Source organism: Monosiga brevicollis, genomic scaffold (assembly GCF_000002865.3).
Source record: "Monosiga brevicollis MX1 MONBRscaffold_2 genomic scaffold, whole genome shotgun sequence".
NCBI classification, from domain to species: Eukaryota; class Choanoflagellata; order Craspedida; family Salpingoecidae; genus Monosiga; species Monosiga brevicollis.
In genome coordinates this window covers 3,283,199-3,302,269 of record NW_001865039.1, presented here as the reverse complement: position 1 = coordinate 3,302,269, position 19,071 = coordinate 3,283,199, and the positions used below count along the sequence as shown (strand labels likewise).

Below are 19,071 nucleotides of genomic sequence, written 5' to 3'. Positions count from 1 at the left end.
CGAGGCATTTTGCAAATCTAGCACGACTGCACACTTGACATGGGCCGCAACCTCACCATCCGTTCGGCGCAAGCGGCGTACTGGCTGTTCCAAGGCCGGCTCAGTCGACGCCAGTAGGACCTGGCGCAGTTCTGCTTCGAGTTGATGAATTGGGCAGGCAATGGGGCGAGCCCCGCCCGATCCCTCGCACAGCGTTGTTGCGAGCGTTGATGAAGCATCTGCAAAACCGACAAATACCTGATCGGCATTGGCAACACGACTGATGTCGGTCGGCACTCGCAAGGTGTCCGGGCTCTGCTTGACGGTGAAGAGAGTGTTAAAGAGCCAGGGCGTGGCGCCGCCTGCAAGATCGTACACCTCGCCCAGCTCCCACTGTCGCTCAAAAAGCTCAACCCAGCGCTCCTGCGCCATCCAACAATTTGCGTACTCGCAGTATGCGCGGTAGGTGGCGGGCGTTTTGCGAAAGTCGTTGAAGCGCCACCACACCTCCATGCCGCCAAACCAAGCCTCCATGAACCACCAGAGATCAGGGTTGGAGGGCTCGGTGTTGATCAAGAGGCCGTTGGGTGTCACCATGCGCTTGACCTGCTCCATTGCGACGTCAATGTCGACCACACCATGAAGCGTGGATAGCACAACCACAATGTCGTAGCTCTGCGGTTCCAGCCCCTGCGTTGCTGCATCCTTTTCAATGTCGAAACGGCGAGTTGTTACCCAGGGCATATCCGTGACGTAGGCGGACGCATGATGTAGGAAAGTGCCCGCAATGTCCGAAGCATGGTATTCGATTAAGCCAGCCGTGCCCATGTCTTGTAAAAGCTCGTTAATTTCACGCGTAAGGCCGCCATGACGCGTGCCCACTTCCAAGATGCGGATGACCCGGGTAGGCTCGCGCGCAAATAGCTGCTCGCATGCTGCCTTGACCGTGCGAGCTAGTGCTCGGTAGACAGGGCGAACCGTCAGGGAGGAGCGGAAGAATGATACGAGGGCATCATCTGCGTATATCACATCGCCAACACGCTCTGGATAGAGCACAAAATCTGGGAGCTCATGGCAAAGAACCTCTGTCGTGCGCAGCTCGGCAGCACAAAAGGGCAGCACCTGTCGGAGCTCAGTCATCAACGCTTGTCCGGTTTTAATAACATAGCGCGGGTCCGCAGGCTGGTCATCAGCGCTGGCAAACTGAGCCAGACGCTGGAGAGAGCTCAAATAGCGCGCAGCCTCGGAAGTCAGACTCGCCTCCTGGCCAGCGAATCGCTGGCATGCGTGCGCCGCGTGCAGCCCAATGTAGCGCTGAAGTTTTGGAATTTCTCGGGTCAGTGCAATGTATTGCGTACGCAAATCCTCTGCCTCTGGTTCGGCAGTGTACGCGTGGTGAAGGGCGCCCACATTCCAAGTGACTGGGGGCAGCTTGCTCTGGTGGCGCATGGTGAGAAAGATGTCGAGGTCACTCGCAGCAGCGGCTTGCAGCTGGCTGCTGAGCGGCTTCATAGTCAATCCTCGGAACAGAGCAAGCGGGGCATCTTGCTGCAGGTGATCACCCACCAAAGGCACAAGCAGTACGTCTACGGAGATGAGCTCCGGGCCGCGTTCAACCACCACGGCCTGGCAGCAGACGCGCTCGGCAGTCGTGTCCAGACAGCGGTAGATGGTTAAGTGCTCGACACTAACGGGAACAAAGGTGGTCGACCAAGTCTGAAGAAGACTCAGGCCACCATGGATGCAGGCGTCGAGGATGGCCGGGTGCACGCGGAAGCCCTCGCCGTCCGGGTAGCGACTGCAGTCCACCACGTACATGGCCTCCTCATCGCCCAGATACAGGTCCTGGATATTGGCGTGAGCAGAGCCAAACTCATATCCCATGTCTCGACAGAGCTTGTAAAAGGCATCATGGTTCAGATGGCGCACCCGGCGCCCGCCTGCCCCTCGCAAGGCATTGTCAAGGCTAGACCAACTCGTTTGGTAGCCAAAGAAATCAAATGCCTCGAGGGAGGCGGCCGCGCGATGAGCGTCAAAGTCTCGGCGCGTGCAACGTGCAATGATTCGGTTGTTGTTGGTAGCACGGAAGCGCCCTTCGCCGAGGATTGGCTCGTCGGCGTGTTGCAAGCGGTACTCGCCGTGGTCCCCTGACACCACGTGCAGATGGGCTTCCTCATGAGTGTCCAGGGGCAAGGCCTCACGAAACTCAATCTGTGCCAGATGGGCGGCGTAAGTGGCGCTGGGCAGTTGCATGGTTTCGAGGAAAAACTCAATAAAGCCCGTGGCGGGCATGATGGGATTGCCTGCCACGCGGTGGTCTCCTGCCCAGGGGCAGTTGCCTAAACTGACATAACCGTTGGCACGCAAAAAAGGATCACGGTCCAGGCCTTTGCGATAGCGATCCACGTGCGGTGCAATGCGTGAAAAGTTGTCCGTGCGAAACTGGTAGACGGGGACGTCTACCGGTGGTGCAGAGTGGACATTGTTGATGGCAAGCCAATCGAGGTCGACGCCATTGGTGTAGAGCGAGCCCAGGAGGTGACCGACTTGCAGCGACCCGGCCACGCTTCGGTCACAGCTGGCCAAGCACGTGCCCTCACGGCCTGCATCTTGCAAGCATTGCCGCGTGATGCCGACGAGAGCAGAACGATAGGCAATCTCAACGCAAATGAGGTGCTCACCAGCGAGGGCCTCGCAAAGGCCAGCAACGGCAGCTTGAAAGTGGACCGCACCGCGCACATTATCCCACCAGTAGGAAGGGGAGGCCACCTTGCTGGCCGGTCGCTCTGGAACGCAGCCCAGCGCAGAGGAGGCGAAAACACCCACCCGCGCAGAACTATCAGCCGCGGGAACAAGAAAGCGCAATTCATGGTGCAGCTTGCCATTGATAGGCTCCATCTGAGATGAGTGGAAGGCACAATTGACCTGCAGCACCACACTCTTCATGCCATATTGGTGTTTGAGAATTTCCTTGAGTTCAAGGATTTGCGCCTTGGGTCCAGCCAAGGTGATTGAATTGGAGCTATTGATGGCAGCGAGCTCGATAGTGGCGGCATAGCCCCGCGCCGCAAGAATCTCGCGTGTGCGCTCCGCACTAGCAAGCACGGCCAACATGCCGCCGTCCCCTTCTGTGAGCTGTTGCAGGCGGCCGCGAGTGTAGATGAGGCGGATGGTAGTTTTGAGAGTCAAAAGACCCGCCAAATGGGCCGAGGCCACTTCGCCCACCGAGTGGCCCAGGCAGGCAGTGACCTGCAGCCCCCACGACTTTAGCAAGCGAGCGTAAGCAATCTGGAAGAAGCAGATGGCTGGCTGCGCCACGTCTGGACGGTTGATATCCAAGCCGTCAACGCAGGCATCACCGCGAAAGAGACCGGTGTGGTTGAGGAAAGAGTGTCCCGCACAAACGTTGTACAAACGGTCGCACTCATCCACTGTCTCTTGGAAAAGTGGGTAGGTCCGGTACATGTCGCGGCCCATGTCAAAATCCTGCGTGCCTTGGCCTGCAAAGATCAAGACGACGGCGGGATTGCGTGCAGAGACCTTGCCACGTATCAGCGCGCCCTGAGTAAAGCCGGGAACGGTGCTCGTACCCGCAGCAGCGACGCGGAATGACTGCGGCCCATTGGCCACGACCAAGGCACGATGGACAAGGTGGCTGCGTGAGACGGCGGCGTACGCAGCTACAGCACGCGCGTCATTTGAAGCGTTCTTATAACAGGCCCAGGCTTCCAGAAGGCTCTCAAGAGCTGCTCCGCTGTCCGCGCTGACGGGAAGGAGCACCTGAGCAGGGCCGCTAGAGCCTTGAGGAGCCCCACTCACGCCACCAAATGTCCAGGCCACTGTTGATTGGGCCGGGTGCTGCAACGAGGCATCGTCGCTGCTGGTTACTTCAGAAACCGAATCCGACAGTGGCAGTGCTGCATCCTCATCAGCAAAAAAGTCGGGCTGCACAAGAATTGCGTGGCTGTTGGAGCCGCCAAAGCCAAAGCCATTGATGGCAATGGCCATGCGCTCGTGGGCAGGAACCTTGACAGCGGCTTGCGGAACTGCAATGTGAAGGGCGCTCCAGTTGACATCGGGGTGTGGCACTTCAAAGTTGGCCTGGGGAAAAAGAAGGCGGTTTTCAATCATCAAGCAAGCCTTGACAATGGATGCCATCCCGGCAGCAGGCTCCATGTGGCCGAGCGTAGACTTGACGGAGCTGATGGGAACAGGAGGGCGGCCGTCCGCCTTGGCTGCCAGGCCAAAGGTTTGTCCAATGGCGGTAGCTTCGAGAGGATCGCCGACGGCGGTACCGGTACCGTGCGCTTCGACGTAGGTGACAGCCTCAAGTGGTATGCCGGCAACCGCCCAAGTTTGCTCAATCAAAACCTTTTGGGCTTCCGTGGAGGGCTTGGTCAGCCCGGCGGTGAGGTCGCCGTTGGCGTTGGAACGACAGGCGGCCACGAGGGCACGCACCGGGTTGTTGGCACGGCGCGCATGCTGCTCGGCGCGAAGCACGACGCAACCGTACCCTTCGGCACGAGCGTAGCCGTTGGCACGGGCATCAAAGGATTTGCTGCAGCCGTCCGCGGCAGTGACGCCCATTTGAGTATAGCCTACAGTCAGGTCGGGCAGTAGAAGGTTGTTGGTGCCGCCGACGATGGCAATTTCGCATTCACCCGCCTCGATGGCTTTGGTGGCAAGATCCAGCGCAGTGATGGAGCTGGCGCACGCCGTGTCCACGGCCATGCTGGGGCCCCGTAGGCCTAAAAAGAAGCTGACGCGATTGGCGATAACGCAGAGCGCCAAGCCGGGATTGGTGTGGGCATGGAGGGCAGCGGGGCTACCCATGTTGGCGGCGAGGTACTCCATGACGGAGGTACCCACGTAGACGCCGGTGTTACTACCGCGCAAACTTTCATGTGGGATGCCGGCGCGGTTTAGTGCCTCGATGGCGCACATGAGAAAGACGCGCTGTTGATTGTCCATGCCATATGCGTCCTGGGCGGAGATGCTGAAAAAAGCGGGATCAAACTGGTCGGAGCTCGCGACCAAACCAACTTTGGCAAGGCAAAAACGGCCAATCTCACTGGCTTTAGCAGCGAAGCGGTGCGTGCTCCACTTGCTGGCAGGAATCGGCTCCGTCACCACGCGCTTGGCCAGAAGTAGCTCCAGAAAAGCTTCAGGGCTGCATACATCGCCAGGGAAGCGAAAGCTGTACCCTACCACAGCGGCCCGCCGGAAGCGCCCCGATGATTTTGGTGCTGCGTCGTCATCGCCGAAGCTCTTCAGGTCGGATTTGGGCGTTGCAGCAGGCGGAGCTGGGAAGCGCTTTTTGGTTTGAGTGCGTCTAAAGTGCAAAGGGCGTGAGGCACGTTGTCTGCACTTGGTATGATACAACATAAGGAGGACAAAAGAGAAGACAGGCGTACCGGAGAACTACAATCAGGCTGACAAGCCAGATGGATGCCGCTGCGGCAATGTACACGAGAGCATACTCGGGTTCGAGGACACTGATGTTCTGCTCGGGGCGGAGCGATGGGGAAGAGAAGCATAAAATGAGCAAGCAGAGGGTGAATGGCATTTGAGGCGGAGTTGAAAGGAGTGCGACCAGGTGAGCATCAGGGCGCACCAGAAACAGAAAGTTGAGCTCGAGAAGTGGTAACAGGCAAACTGCTGTGATGAGGAGGGCCTGCAAAAGCACCGGCAAGTGGGCAATCCAGCTACTGGCGCCGGAGCTGGGGGCACTGTCGTCCATGATTGGTGGCGACGTTGGATGCCAAATGCCTAGTTTGATGCTGATGGAGTCCCTGGTGGATCAGAGTGTCGCACAACGCACGCAACTTGCGCCCGGGGCAGCTGGCAGCCTGCCCGGTCAAGTGGGCGGGACAAGGCCAACTTGAACGTGCGCACGACCCTTTCACACACACGCCCGCACGCAAGACTCCGTGGAACGAGTCTATTCCCCGGGATGTCTTTGAAGGACATTCACTCGACAGCCCCTGGTGCCGCCGACGTTTATGCTTTGGAGCGAGCACGCGACGGCCCGGGCCTCCAAATAAAAACACACACACACACACACACACACACACACTGAGAAGAGAGCGAGAGAGAGAGAATGCGTCGGGGCGCAGGCAGAGAGTCAGATAGATTCAGACAAAGATACAGAGACACGAGACACAAAGATACAGAGGCAGAGAAATTAGATGGAAACGCAAAGAGAGTCAGAGACAGAGACGAAACTCAAGATGGAGCCAGAGGCAGGAGAGGAAGCAGGAGCAGAGAGGACGAATGTGACAACACGAAATGATGACGAATGACGCACACACATAATAGCCAAGGGACCAAAAGAAAACGCATTTTGAGCTATTGGATGGATGGATGGATGGATGTGCACGAGAGAAAGAGGAGGGCAGGGATTACAAGTTGGACCTGGATTAAAAGGGGCAAGGTTGACTTGGGCATGAAAGCGCGGAGCAGGGGAGTGTCAGCTTGAGTCAGAAACAAAATCGACACCCCGCGTAATCAAAACAACAAAAAAGAAAGAAAGAAAAAGCACGGCAGAGTTGCGGCAAGATCAACTATGAAATGAGCAGCATTCCCGTGTGGCACAAGATTGGCTTGGGTACACTCCAGTCGTATGAGCCGATCCCTGCCTTTGACGAGCATGACTCTCAGACAACAAAGGCTTGTACAGGAGAACCGCCAGCAAGTGGCAAGCCGGTGGCGACGACGAACAAGAGGTCGACTAGTGGGCGCCGTGGAGCCTGCGTTGGCGATTGCGAAGCACGAATAAGGTGCCGGTAGCCAACAGCACATCTGGCAGCACACCGCCGAGCTGCGCCTCTGTGGCACGATTCAGGACAAAGGCGGTGCCAATCAACAACAGGGCGCTTGCCCGGCTGGCCACCGAGAGCCACGCAAAGTTTTCAAGGCCAGCCACTACGTGAAGCGTGCGACAGATGAGAGGTCGGGGCATCAGATCGTGAGCACCTGTCAGGGTTTGAAACAACAAGACTCCATGAATGTCTTCAGGCTTGAAAGCACACACCGCAGCCAGACAGCGTGTAGGCCACCGTCATGGTGGTTTCAGCGATGCCCATGACATGCCCAAAAATGGCGGCGGCAGATGCCCTACCCCCAATCAAGTGCACGCTCGTGATGAATGACATGACCAAAGAACACCCTGCATGGAAGCAAATCGGGTGCATGTTATCAGAAACTCGGGACTGCGTGCCTAGCCACACTTACGAATCAGGTGCATCCATGGGCAGAAGCTGGGGTAGAAAGTAACGGGGGGCAAAAGCCAGCGCAAGTGCAAAGAGACCAGAGAGCACACTATCAAGTTCAAACATGCAGTTTCGTTTGTCAGCAGAGTGATGTTAGGTGGAGTTTGTCGGACCAAGCACAACATGTGTGCCCTGTCAATCAAATACGGGTGAAGCTAGTAGGTCGCACCCATGCCCGAGCTGAGTCAGGGTGAGCCAGTCGCAGAAACGAGGCGCGCGGCTTGGCAAGGTCAGGTCAACTTGAGCAGCCGTGTAGATGCCCGCGCCCAACTCGAGTGCCGCAAGTGCCAGGAAATCGCCAGGAAGGTTGCCGCACCAAACTTGAAAGACATACAGCAGACTGGTTAGAACCTTGGGGATCCACAGGATTGAGAAGAAGAGCTCGGTCCACTCGCCCATGGCTGCCACCACGCTGTACGAGCCGAGCACGAGGTAAATCAACCCAGCCGTTTGGGCAATGACCGCATCGCTGGCTGGCCAGGGGTCAACATGAACATTAAACCAGGCGGCACTCTCTGCGGGCCAGATGAAGGCATACAGGCCCCCGACGAGAAGACACCAGCCGTACACCAGGTGGAAACGATGAAGCAGCTGCAGCTGCGTGGAACGAGGATCAGGGGTACGCAAATCCAGCGTCTGGGCCCAAGCATTGACTGCCACCATGGCTTCGGCACGAGGTACAGAAGGTGTGGTCCAAAACGCACGTTTGGCTATCAATTTGACCAAAAGACACAAACGCAGGTGATGAGCACGGTTCCAGGCGCGCGTACGGCAGGAGCCCTTTTGCGTCCAGGTCACAAGGCATAGGATGAAGACTCTGTGGAACAACAGCGTACCTTTATCGGAACAGAATGAATACTCCATGCCAATGGCCAAGACAGTGTAGCTGGTGATGACGGGTCTCAACGGGACACGACACAAGAACCAGACCAAGTGACAGAAAAGGTCCACAAAAATCGTCATGAAGGAGAGCAAGGCCACGGGTACACGCTGCTGGGGCACGGTAGTGCCCGCAGCGGCCATGATGGGTGCCATGTGCGTCCACACGCCCACGTTGTCGTCACAGATAAAAAAAGCTTCTCCAGCGACTAGACGCAGCTTTGTGAGCCAAAACTGCAAGCATCGGAACGTTTGAACATTTGCGCGACGCAGATCAGAAAGAACGCACTTTGATCGGTGTGACCGGCTAAAAGTCGTTCCACGCAATCCACGTGGGCGCTGACACAATTTTCCACATAGACGTAAGCCTGGCGGCCGGCACTGAAAACGGCAGGCAGACGGTCGTTGACTCGTTCCCGCACAATAGTCACGATCATCTCATCCTCTACCCCAAGGGTTGAGCATCAAAACGAAAAGCCAAGAGCAAGCCAAATTAAGATGAGCCTCAGTCCGTGTGTGGGATTTTGGAGGGGGGGCGCCGCCATCAAGAGCAGATGAACGCACCGGGACCATAAATGTGAGCTGGGCGGAGACTGCAGGTCGTGAGGTTCTGAGGGACAAACCAATAGCGCGCCGCACGGCAGTGAGCATTGCTGTCTTCGAGGGCACTGAGCGGCGGCTTTGACCATGCAAAAGCAGATGCTGCCCCTGAACAACGCACTGCTTCATTGGCTTGAAGCACGAGCTGCTCCGCGCGAGCCTTTGTGCGCACGTAGCCGTTATAGCGCGAGTGGGGTTGGGTGGCCAGCTCTTCCGTGCCCTCACACACGGGTGTGCCCGAGAAAACCACGTCCATTGAGCTGTATCGACAAGTTGAAAGATTCGAGGCAGAGGCTTGAATGAGCGAGATATTGACGGAGTTGGGCGAGGCCTTTGGCATGGCCTGACCTTGTGTAGATGAGGTGGGAGACCCCAGCGCGCTGGCAAGCGTGAATGACACTGGCCGTGCCGTTGACGTTGACATGTTCCAGCAGCGGCGGGGGTGCGGGAGCTAGATCAATGATACTCGCGGTGTGGAACACGGCCTCAATGCCTGCACACGGCCACACACGTCCAGGGATTTCGGTGAATGGTCTTTGAAAGATCGGACCTGTGTGCGGGTCATGCCTGCCAACTACCCACCCATAAGCGCATCGGCCAGTGTCTCCGTCTGATTGATGTCGAGAACCACGTCTGTGGTTGGCCCCGTAGCCAAATCGATGCCCACAACTTCATAGCCCTCTGTTTGAAGGCGCTGATAAAGTCGGCGCCCCAAGTAGCCGGCGCTACCTACCACGGCGACACGCGGCATCCTACTGATCGATCTCTCTGATCTCTCTCTGTTCCAAAGCCAAAATGTCAGCCCAAGACGCATCACACGAGGCTCACTTGATTCTTTTTCCCCCGACCAGCCCTGAACACCCGTGCCTGCCTTCACCGACACTTTCCTTCTCCTCCCCAGCCCAACATGGCCACGCCTCGCACGTCTGAAGCGACGATCTCACCTCTCAAATGAAAAAAAAATGAAAAATGAAAATAAAAAATGAAAAACGAGAGAGCCAAATTCAGAGACAGAGGTAGAGACAGAGACAGAGACAGAGATTGACTTAGAGACAGAGATTAAGTTAGAGGCCATACGCACACAAATTAGAGAGAGGGTGGGGATGGAGACCGATTTGAGAGATAAAACAGCAGACTTCGCTCAATCAAACGTCAGACATTTTTTAATCATCTCTCCACCTCAAATACGCGAAAGAGGAGGTGCCGGTGGAGAGGTGGCAAGGAGCTCGGCGAGCCTGTGGCGGTGTGCAAGAGGGAGGTGGGGAGGGGCTTTCAAACGCAGGACGACTTGTTGGTCGTCATGTGGCTCGCGGTGCGGTGTGGCGCACGCAGGTGGTGTAAATGGCAGAGTCAACGGCTACTCTGCGCACGAATGGTGCAGTCAATGTGTGAAGGTCGGCCGCAGCCGCCACCACTTGTAGTGCGACAAAAGCTGTCGGCTTCGAAGGAGGCGGTACGAACCTATGCTCCTCAGCGGGTACCAGCATGTCCGTTTGAACGACATGTTCTCAAGAGACAAATTTTTGGCAGGTTTTTCAGCAAGATGCCGATGAGGTAGAGGGTAGCATACGGCTCGTGAGTCACCCCCAACCCGGCTGGCAGGAGCGAACCACAGCTGTTCTGGTAAGGAGGCGTGAGGTTGATCTGATGTCCGTTCTCGAATTGGCTCTTGATCATAACCAGCGTCTGTAAATGGGAACGGCATCACCATGCCCGTGCGTTTGTGCATTGCCTGCGGCTCCCTCGACCTGCGCTCCAATGCTAGCAACACGCTTTCCTGCCCGTCGATTACCCGGCTTCTGTGTGCCCCACATTTGTGCGGTACTGCCAGGTCAGCCACCCCCACCCCCGCCCGCTTGCTTCTTTCCTTGGGCCTCGCATGCGTGGTAAACCTGACCCACACACTACTGCATGGACACTAGTGGCAATTCTTGCACATGGCCTCGATGACGGCAAGCGGTGTGCTCTCCATGCAAGCCCTTCTTTATGCGGCTGGCTTGGGTGCAGGTACATGGCTGCCACAACCATTTCCTGTCACATGTCTTGATTGTCTGCATCAGCCAAAAGCGGCCAGAGCTGACATCAAGATGTCTTTCTTTTCTGCTAGGATCGGTGCCACTGGCCGCTGCAATAAACTGGGTGCTGAAGGACGGTCTCGGGCAACTTGGTGGTGTCTTGTACGGCACTTTATTCGGGCCACGGTTTGACCGTGACCCCAAGCGACAGCGCTTCTGGTCCCTCGTTGCCCTCCAAGTGAGTCGCAAACTCGCCCTGCCTTCCGTGCGCCACGAGGGTGCACCTGCTAACACCAGATGTGGCCACCTACCCAAGTCTGACCACTGCCTTTGCCCTGCCACCAGGGCGCCAATCTAACTGAGCTCTTGATTCCACTCGTGCCTCACCTCTTCCTGCCCTTGGCCTCGGCGGCCAATATTGCCAAGAATATTTCCTTTCTGGCCTCTTCTGCCACTCGAGCTCAAATGCATGCTAGCTTTGTGCGCCGTGCCAACCTTGGTCAGAGCCCAAGTCATGCTCCTCACGCACGAAGCCCCTGGCCGCAGCGCAAGCTTTGACATTTTTGCTTACCCGCCGGTCATCTAAAACCACAGGGGATATCACCGCCAAGATTGGAGCGCAGTCCATCGGGGCCAGTGTCGTGGGCACCGCCTTGGGCATTTTCGTCTCAACTCATACTGGGAGTGATGTGACAAATATTATTCCAGCATTCGTGCCCCTTGCGCTGGCATGCCTCTACTTTAATCATTTGTCCTCGAAACACGTGGTGCTGAGCACGTTGAATGAGCAGCGCCTGGAGCTTGCCATGCACCCATGGCTACAGGATTTGGCGTCACCGGACCAAACGTACGGCCACCACCCACCAGTGAGTCCCGGGACCCGATCCTGGCTGGCAAGTCCATGCTATTGCGCCGCCTCAACCTTGATGCATGCAAAAACTCGATCTGTGCCATTGGCCGCCTCGCCCATGCTCGACTAGCTTTTATCTCCACAAATTGTGGCAAGTCAGGAGCAGTTTGTCCTTCCCTTCCACTCATCGCTACCACGTGCCCTTTGGCTTGAGCCCGACCTTCGCCAGCTACCCCTCCAACAGCTGGTTCGTATTTGCTTGCCAGAGGGCAAGTGAGACGAGATTTGAACGTCATAGGTTGTCTGACAGGCCTACTTTGCTGTGCAATCCTCTGAAAAATGCGACAGGAAAGCATGAGGCATTTTATCGGCTATTCGCTTTTGAGTACAGGTGCGCTCTCGACCGAAGCTGTGGTGGCCACACCCAGGCTGACATTCATCGCACACCGCCACCATCCTGCTTGACACGATAGTCGATCGCGTGGGGGTCTGGTTTCACACCAATGCCTCCATGGAACAGCGGCTCTTGGCCATGGTTCACGCCGCTGCCGTGCGTGCGCGCCCCATGCTTGACGCTGATATCGACGAGGCGGTATGCATTCGTCCCAAACCACCATCAGCCGCATGCCCTGGCTTATGAGTGCGCGGTGGCCTCGTCTCACGTCGCGCGACCTCGCCGTAATCACCGCCTCCAGTTGACTGCCTTGCAGCAAGGATGTGGCGAAGCACTCAAACAGAAGGACGATGTGGCTGACGTGCTGGCCACGCACTTTCGCAGCCAGGGATGGGATTTGTCGGCATTTCCAGTTGCGTCACATCGACCCTTACAAGTGGAACCCAGCACCCAATATCGGGAGAATGCCGTGGCTGAGCCACAAACACGACCTCAACCCTGACGCTGTTGGACCGGGTGCGCACATTGAACCATCCGAGTTGGCAGCGCAGGCAAGACCAGAGCCGCTCGTCTGGAAGTCAATCAATTTTATTTCGAACAAAGGCCGTGCCATGTCGTGCCAATCAGCATCAACATCATGAACATGCATGGAAGACCGCAAGCGGTCGTTTCACAGAATCTTAACATGTCTATGGGCTCGCCAACTCGGGCACCAGCGGGCACTCAGCCAAGTGGACGCCAGAGTCGCGAAGACTTGAAGCCTTGCGCTCGACAGGAGTGGGCGTTGTGGCCAACACATGAGATTGACGTTGCGCAGCATTGGCTCGACTCCATGCGTACAAGCGCGTGAGCTTGTTCCAGGGCAACTCCACAGCCAGCAATATACCGAGCAAAGAGGGCTGGAAAAGTTGGCAACACTGATGAGTTGAAGGAGGGAGGAGAAGATGCTGTTGTCATTTTTACGCGGCAGGGATTACAAGGCAACATAAATCTTACTGTTGTTGGCGTGGCCAAGGACGGTGTCGAGGCCAAGGCTTGCTCCAAAAGAGCCACACGGACTTGCAAATCAAAAAGAGTTTTGCTGTCCGAACTTTGGTCCATTGTACACCCCGCGTTGGTGCTCTGCAGACGTTGGGTGGCATTGATGCAGCGCTGATAGGCACAAGCAAACAAAAAGAAAGAAAAAGAAGAAGGAAAAAAAAAAAGGCATGATTAGGCGTTGTGGGCAAATCTACATCTTATAAGCGGCGGGCTGGCAAGCCAGGATCGGGGCAGGAGCGAGAGCGAGTCAACAGACCTGAACTTGCTCAGTAAGACCTTCGACGCGCGCCTCAAGGTGTCGCATCTGATCGATGTCCCGTTTGGTTGCCTGAGGTTGACATTTCATATGAAGCAAGAAAGGTCTTGCAGAGCGAGGCATGACAAGCACCACTAGGGACTGACCTGGGGCTGACTCACACGCTGCAAAAGTGCGCTGGCGGCTTCAATGCTCAGTTGTGCAGCCTGTTGAGCCTCGTAAACTACAAAGACGGCGCTGATGATGCCCACTAGAGCTGGGTTGAGCAGGTAACAAAAAAAAGGTCTTGCTGGTTGGCGTGTGACGAGATCGAGTCCGAGGTACAGCAGCAACGGAGAGGCCCACAGCAAAAACCAGGCACCGAGACGGTGGCGCCCCAGGCGTGCACGCGCAGCAGCCACATCATCCTCTGTGGGCTGTCCAGGCTTGTCCTAGGGATATGATCCTGGGTTAACGGAGGAAGGAAAAGAGAATTGCAAAGTGCCAGTAGAACGCACCTGGAGCTGGACGGGTGAGCTGTCGCTAGTCACGGCCGTGGCGGCGCAGCTGTGCGCCAGCTGTTTACGTGGCAGAGTAAAAAGGACATATGTCCAGGCCCCGCCGGCCAAAGCACATGCCATATCCCTGGAGCCATGAGCGACACGTCAAAGCGAGGGTTGGTTGGCACAAGAACCCGATGGTCGGGGCAATGAGAGTCTGCTTGCGCGGTGATGGCTGACTCAAAGAAAGCAAGCGAGCTTACATGACATCAATGCCCAAAAGGCTCAACAACATGGCTACGCCAAGGCTCACAAGAGCCTGCCGTTGAAAGTCTCGGGCCATGGTGGACTGGCCGTGGGTCGTCACCCGACAGCTTGCCCAAAACTGGTGTTTACCAACTCAGAAAGTCTGGGATATGATTGAGCGTGTTGAAAGCAAGAAACGAAATGCCCCAGAACGCAGCACAGGAAGCCACCGCCGATGGCCTCTTCCCAATCCAGTGTTGTAAGGACAGTCAGACAATGAAGCCCAGCTGCACGTCGAGTGTTGATCCTCAAAGCAACTTGCAGTGGGCTCCGTCGACTCCACTTCCACACGGCTCCCAGCAGACGACCACGGTAAGACTAAAGTTCACATGGAAATGGAAGTACGATCAGAGTATGCAAATATAATGGAGAGGTTCACATGCAAACTGGCCCTGGTCGCCACAATAGGCAAGCAGCCTCGGCAAGACACAGCCCGGGACGCGCTGCCATATCACCCGCTCGCCATCGAACTTTCTTTCTCACGAGAGCAGCGTCAACCCCCTCCCCACTCACGAGCAACACGACGATGTCGTAATCAACATAAACTGCCCAAATGACTTCATAAAGTCACTATAAGGGTCGATACAAGACCGCAAGATGTAGAGATTTTGCTGCATCTTCTCGAACCGTTTCTTGCCGGTGAATTGTCAGACAAAAAGTGGTCATGGCCAACGCCGTTGCGGCGACGCTTCGGCAGATGGTGCAGCCACAACTGGACGTGCTCTTGGAGTTGGATGAGCCGCAGGGCGCTGATGTGGGGGTGGATGGTGTTTGGGCTGTGCTACTTGAGCCTCTATGCGTGGCACTGAAGCAGCCGTCACTGACCCGGCTGTTCCGGCATGCGACACGACGAAGCACTCAGCCAGAAGACCGGCGCCATCTCTGGCGTATCCTTGGCGAGCGGTGCCATGAGCAGCTCTACGCGACCCGCTGGAACGAGGTTGCGGTGGCCTGGCGCATTCTCTATCGCCTTTGTTGTCATGCCCAAGCCCTAGAGCAGCTCATCGCGGTCGAGGACACACGATCAGGACTCGCGGCAAACGACACGACCCTGCGCAGCATCCTATCGCGCCTGGATCGTGGCATCATGATGGGGGCTGACTACACCACGCCGTCAGCTGGCGTGGAAAGCAGCGACTCAGCGAGGACTCGCCTGCTGCAAACCCTGGATGTTCACGCACTTGCGTCACAAGTGCAGAGTTTGCACGCCCTCTCCTGCAACAAAAGCGCCAGGAAGACCAGCCACACCGATCCAAAGCGGTGTGATCAGGATGAGAGCGAGGACAAACTTTTGCCCAACCTGGAGCTAAGGGGTGCCAAGGATCCTCGTCGCCACCCCATCACAGCTGGCTTCTTCCGCCCCGTGATGGCACGCCGTCTCTTGGCTGCTCCTCCCCCTGACCTCGAGCAGTTTGTTTGCTTACGTGCCGAGGGTCGGCCTGCCATCTTTGCCGGGGCGGTGGGCAATTGGCCCGCGGTGCGTCGCTGGCAATCACGTTCCTATTTTGATCGCTTGGCCGGACAGCGCACGATCCCTGTAGAATGGGGTCGTGATTATCGTGGGGACGGGTGGTCGCAGCGGCTCATGACCTTGACAGACTTTTTAACCGCCGTGTTTGACACCCCTATCGCTCCCTCGCCCAAACGCCCCAAGCACGAAGCGTCCAGCAAGATATCAAGCGAAGCCGTTGCAGAAACTGCCATGACTTGTAACACAGACAAGGAGGATAGTGTCGGCTACCTGGCCCAACATCCCCTTTTTGACCAAGTACCCGAGCTGCGGGACGACATTGTGGTTCCTGATTACTGCTATTGTGCGCAGTCCCTTCGGGTATGCAACAGTCCATCGACACGCCTGCAGACTGAGCGTCACACGGGGCAGCCGTTCAAACATTCTGTATCTGCTTCTGTGTGTCTGTGTCTGTGTCTGTGTCTGTGTCTGTGTCTGTGTCTGTGTCTGTGTCTGTGTCTGTGTCTGTGTCTGTGTCTGTGTCTGTGTCTGTGTCTGTGTCTGTGTCTGTGTCTGTGTCTGTGTCTGTCTCTGTCTCTGTCTCTGTCTCTGTCTCTGTCTCTGTCTCTGTCTCTGTCTCTGTCTCTGTCTCTGTCTCTGTCTCTGTCTCTGTCTCTGTCTCTGTCTCTGTCTCTGTCTCTGTCTCTGTCTCTGTCTCTGTGTCTGTGCATCCACTTGCTCAAGATGCTCACCCCTGTGCTTTGTGTTTCTCCAACGGGTCAGATCAACGCTTGGTTTGGCCCCCAGGGCACAGTCAGTCCATGTCACCAAGACCCTGACGACAACCTTTTGGCACAGGTCGGTCAACTTGCGTGCCTGCAACGGCTGGCTTTTTGCCGGCTTTTCTACTGTCCTTGTGTCTGTTGACGAGGCTGGCCGAGGATTAGGTGGTTGGCTACAAGTATGTGCGGCTCTTTGAACCACGCGCTGCCACGCAACTCTACCCGTGCGAAGGCTTGCTCAGCAACACCAGTCAGGTTTGCTTGCAAATGTGCCAGACCTAGCCGTGGGTCGCTGCGACCACAATACCTGACACCTGACCCTTGTAGGCCAATGTGGTGGCGCCGGACCCAGCTGCGTTTCCCTTGGTCCAAGATGTGCCTTGTTGGGTGCGTTTGCTGCATGATATTTCAACTCGAGTGACGGAAACTGCACCAAGCGAATCCCATCACCTGCGACTGCTTCTCACGCTGCCTCAAACCGGTGCACACATCTGACCAGGAGGCAATTCTAGGTCCGGGCGATTTGCTATTTATTCCGCAGGGTTGGTGGCATTATGTTCAAAGCCTGAGTACGAGCTTCTCGGTTAGCATGTGGTTTCGCTAATCTGGACTGCCACACACCATCCTCCTGAACAAATCCACTGTTCCCGTTTCACTTTGATTTCCTTTGGTTTTCTTGTTATTGCTTAACATGAAAAAATCAAGACAAGGCACCAACCTGACTTTCCCCAAGCAACACATCAGGCTCAAGGGCCCTGGACAGGGGGTGGATATGGGCATCGGCATGGCAACGCGGAGAAGAGAAGAGCGAAAATAAAACAGGAAATGGATCGATTAAAGGATATCGGCGACAATGCGGTAGGTGACATAACGGCCTGCGGTTTGACTGCTGCGGACGATGCGCAATACCTGCAAATGCACACGTAATGATCATATCATGGCGGTTCATTGATGGACACGTCAAGGCCTTTGCAGCGGAGATCATGGGCAACCAACCTGTCCTTTTTGTGCGCCAAAGTAGCGGCACACGGGGTCATTGGGCTGGATCTGGGGCAGGCGGTCCTCGGACACACAGTAGCGCTCCAGCAGTTGCTGTTTCTCGCTCTCCTTCAAAATCTCGTGATGTGGGACCAGCTATAATATGAACAGAAAAACCACATCAAGCCCAAATGAAGGTCAGGAGCAAAGAAAGGATATGATTTCGGCACCATGCTCAACAATGGAACGGTTGTTGAAGGTGACCGTCACATACATGGTGGCGGGTCACGTTGTAGACCAGCTCGGCCTCTGCAAAAGTTTCAACAATGTACGGTGGGTCCTCCTTCAACAAGATGTCGATATGCTACAGGGGGAGGGAACAAAAATTTCACAATTATGAACAAAGAAAGGTCTGGCCGTGGCAGCCAGTGACCTGAGGGAACGGTGAGAGGAGATAGATGGGCCCTTTGATGATGGCACACGCACCGATTTGGCCACAGGCGCCACCTTGCGCTGGTATACGATGATGGCTCGTCGCAGATTGTCGCTTTTCAAACGATCGTACAGGCTGAGCATCGCATGATTCAAAAAAGCGTGGGTCATCAATGAGTGCATGATCAAAAGGAACCGCGGCAGTGTGACCAGACTCTCGCGTCATCAAGTTCTTACCTCTTGATGGCGGCCACCTTGACGTCGGGTGACTCGGGAAAGAAGACGAACAAGCCGTCTACACGCAACAGCATGAGGGTAAACGAGGGCATGAGGTGGGTCGAGCGGGCTCAGCGTGCCGCAAAGCAAAGCAAAGCAGAACGTACCGTTGTCGTCGTCCACCTTTTGCACGGGAAACGATAGCTCCTTTCTGAGGTATTTTGACCATACGTCAAGTTGAGCTGCGCACGCCATCGTGATGGCCCTCATTGGACGCGCACTGCCGGTGGAATCACGACGTTCGTACCGAGGGTATTCGCCGTAAATTTCGTTCCAAGTGTCAAAGGTCATGTTCATCATCTCTTGTGTAACACGAAAGCCACGGTCATGGCACATCTACGGAGGCGCGTTTTGACGAGCGTCAATCATCGCACCGTGGCACACCGAAACTGGAGAGCCAGTCGCTGCAAAGTGCTCCAAGGTGCAATCTACCTGTTTGAGGGTGATCCAGACTTTGTACAAGCGATACCGTTCAGCTTCGTCGTCCATGGCGGCGGTCTGCAAGTGTGATAAAAAGAAGGGAAGTGTACAAGTCGAACCCTAGAATTCCTCAATCAAATGCACACCACCACCACCACCACCACCGCCACCGCCACCACCAAACGGCAAAGCCCCTTCACACAAACGTGAGCCAATGTGCGCTCGCTCGGCCCGCCTCGGTGCGCACTGTCTCGTTGTTCGGCGCTCAACGAAAAATGGTAACAGCCAGAAAGTTTCATCAACAACAGTTGTTTTCAACATACCATCTTGAAAGTCAAGACCTTGAAACCAACACTAGGCGCATGACCAGCAAACGGCAGCCGGCAGCGACTGCGCAAACTATCCCCATGCCATGATGGGAGGAGGGAGGGTTGGCGCTTGAGCAACAACCACTTTGTTGAACCAGTGGTTGCCCGTGTGTGCGATAGCAAAGGAAAACGAGTCACTTCTTCTGTGTGGTATGCTCTTGATGTGACGGCTGACAGAAGATGATTCGAAAGCAGCTGTATTATGGACATTGAATTCGAGCCAGCAAGCGGCAAAACAGGGATCGGCGTGGTATAAAACACTATGCGGGCAGGCATGGCTGCTCCAAGTTACAAA

The 19,071-nt window shown here is 56.0% G+C and overlaps 6 protein-coding genes across 6 annotated transcripts; 2 read left to right on the top strand and 4 right to left on the bottom strand.

The window, feature by feature from the left end:
* Positions 1 to 2,931: 2,931 nt before the first annotated feature.
* MONBRDRAFT_13438 (uncharacterized protein) lies at positions 2,932 to 5,364 on the bottom strand (the record flags this gene model as incomplete). Its single annotated transcript, XM_001742402.1, has 2 exons — positions 2,932 to 3,759; positions 3,877 to 5,364. Coding segments are annotated over 2 exons (2,316 nt in total), but the record flags the coding sequence as incomplete, so codon positions are not given.
* Positions 5,365 to 8,338: 2,974 nt separating this feature from the next.
* MONBRDRAFT_13872 (uncharacterized protein) lies at positions 8,339 to 9,151 on the bottom strand (the record flags this gene model as incomplete). Its single annotated transcript, XM_001742401.1, has 4 exons — positions 8,339 to 8,574; positions 8,694 to 8,739; positions 8,851 to 8,989; positions 9,078 to 9,151. Coding segments are annotated over 4 exons (495 nt in total), but the record flags the coding sequence as incomplete, so codon positions are not given.
* Positions 9,152 to 10,675: 1,524 nt separating this feature from the next.
* Positions 10,676 to 12,490, top strand: MONBRDRAFT_5446 (uncharacterized protein; the record flags this gene model as incomplete). The annotated part of the gene is made up of 5 exons (XM_001742844.1): positions 10,676 to 10,736; positions 10,837 to 10,982; positions 11,090 to 11,243; positions 11,339 to 11,610; positions 12,305 to 12,490. The coding sequence occupies 5 exons, from the start codon at positions 10,676 to 10,678 to the stop codon at positions 12,488 to 12,490; spliced, it is 819 nt and encodes a 272-aa protein (XP_001742896.1).
* A 187-nt stretch (positions 12,491 to 12,677) lies between these two features.
* On the bottom strand, positions 12,678 to 14,107 carry MONBRDRAFT_5445 (uncharacterized protein; the record flags this gene model as incomplete). The annotated part of the gene is made up of 4 exons (XM_001742400.1): positions 12,678 to 12,887; positions 12,985 to 13,140; positions 13,783 to 13,909; positions 14,028 to 14,107. 4 exons carry the CDS (start codon positions 14,105 to 14,107, stop codon positions 12,678 to 12,680), a joined length of 573 nt encoding a protein of 190 aa, XP_001742452.1.
* Positions 14,108 to 15,505: 1,398 nt separating this feature from the next.
* MONBRDRAFT_2560 (uncharacterized protein) lies at positions 15,506 to 16,900 on the top strand (the record flags this gene model as incomplete). The annotated part of the gene is made up of 6 exons (XM_001742843.1): positions 15,506 to 15,732; positions 15,802 to 15,901; positions 16,304 to 16,378; positions 16,468 to 16,557; positions 16,630 to 16,689; positions 16,802 to 16,900. Coding segments are annotated over 6 exons (651 nt in total), but the record flags the coding sequence as incomplete, so codon positions are not given.
* A 236-nt stretch (positions 16,901 to 17,136) lies between these two features.
* On the bottom strand, positions 17,137 to 18,538 carry MONBRDRAFT_31053 (uncharacterized protein; the record flags this gene model as incomplete). The annotated part of the gene is made up of 8 exons (XM_001742399.1): positions 18,421 to 18,538; positions 18,236 to 18,324; positions 18,096 to 18,139; positions 17,950 to 18,007; positions 17,767 to 17,848; positions 17,555 to 17,644; positions 17,299 to 17,436; positions 17,137 to 17,211 (listed from the first exon to the last, which is right to left on the bottom strand). Exons 1-8 carry the CDS (start codon positions 18,475 to 18,477, stop codon positions 17,137 to 17,139), a joined length of 633 nt encoding a protein of 210 aa, XP_001742451.1. The 5' UTR covers positions 18,478 to 18,538.
* Between the last annotated feature and the right edge of the window lie 533 nt (positions 18,539 to 19,071).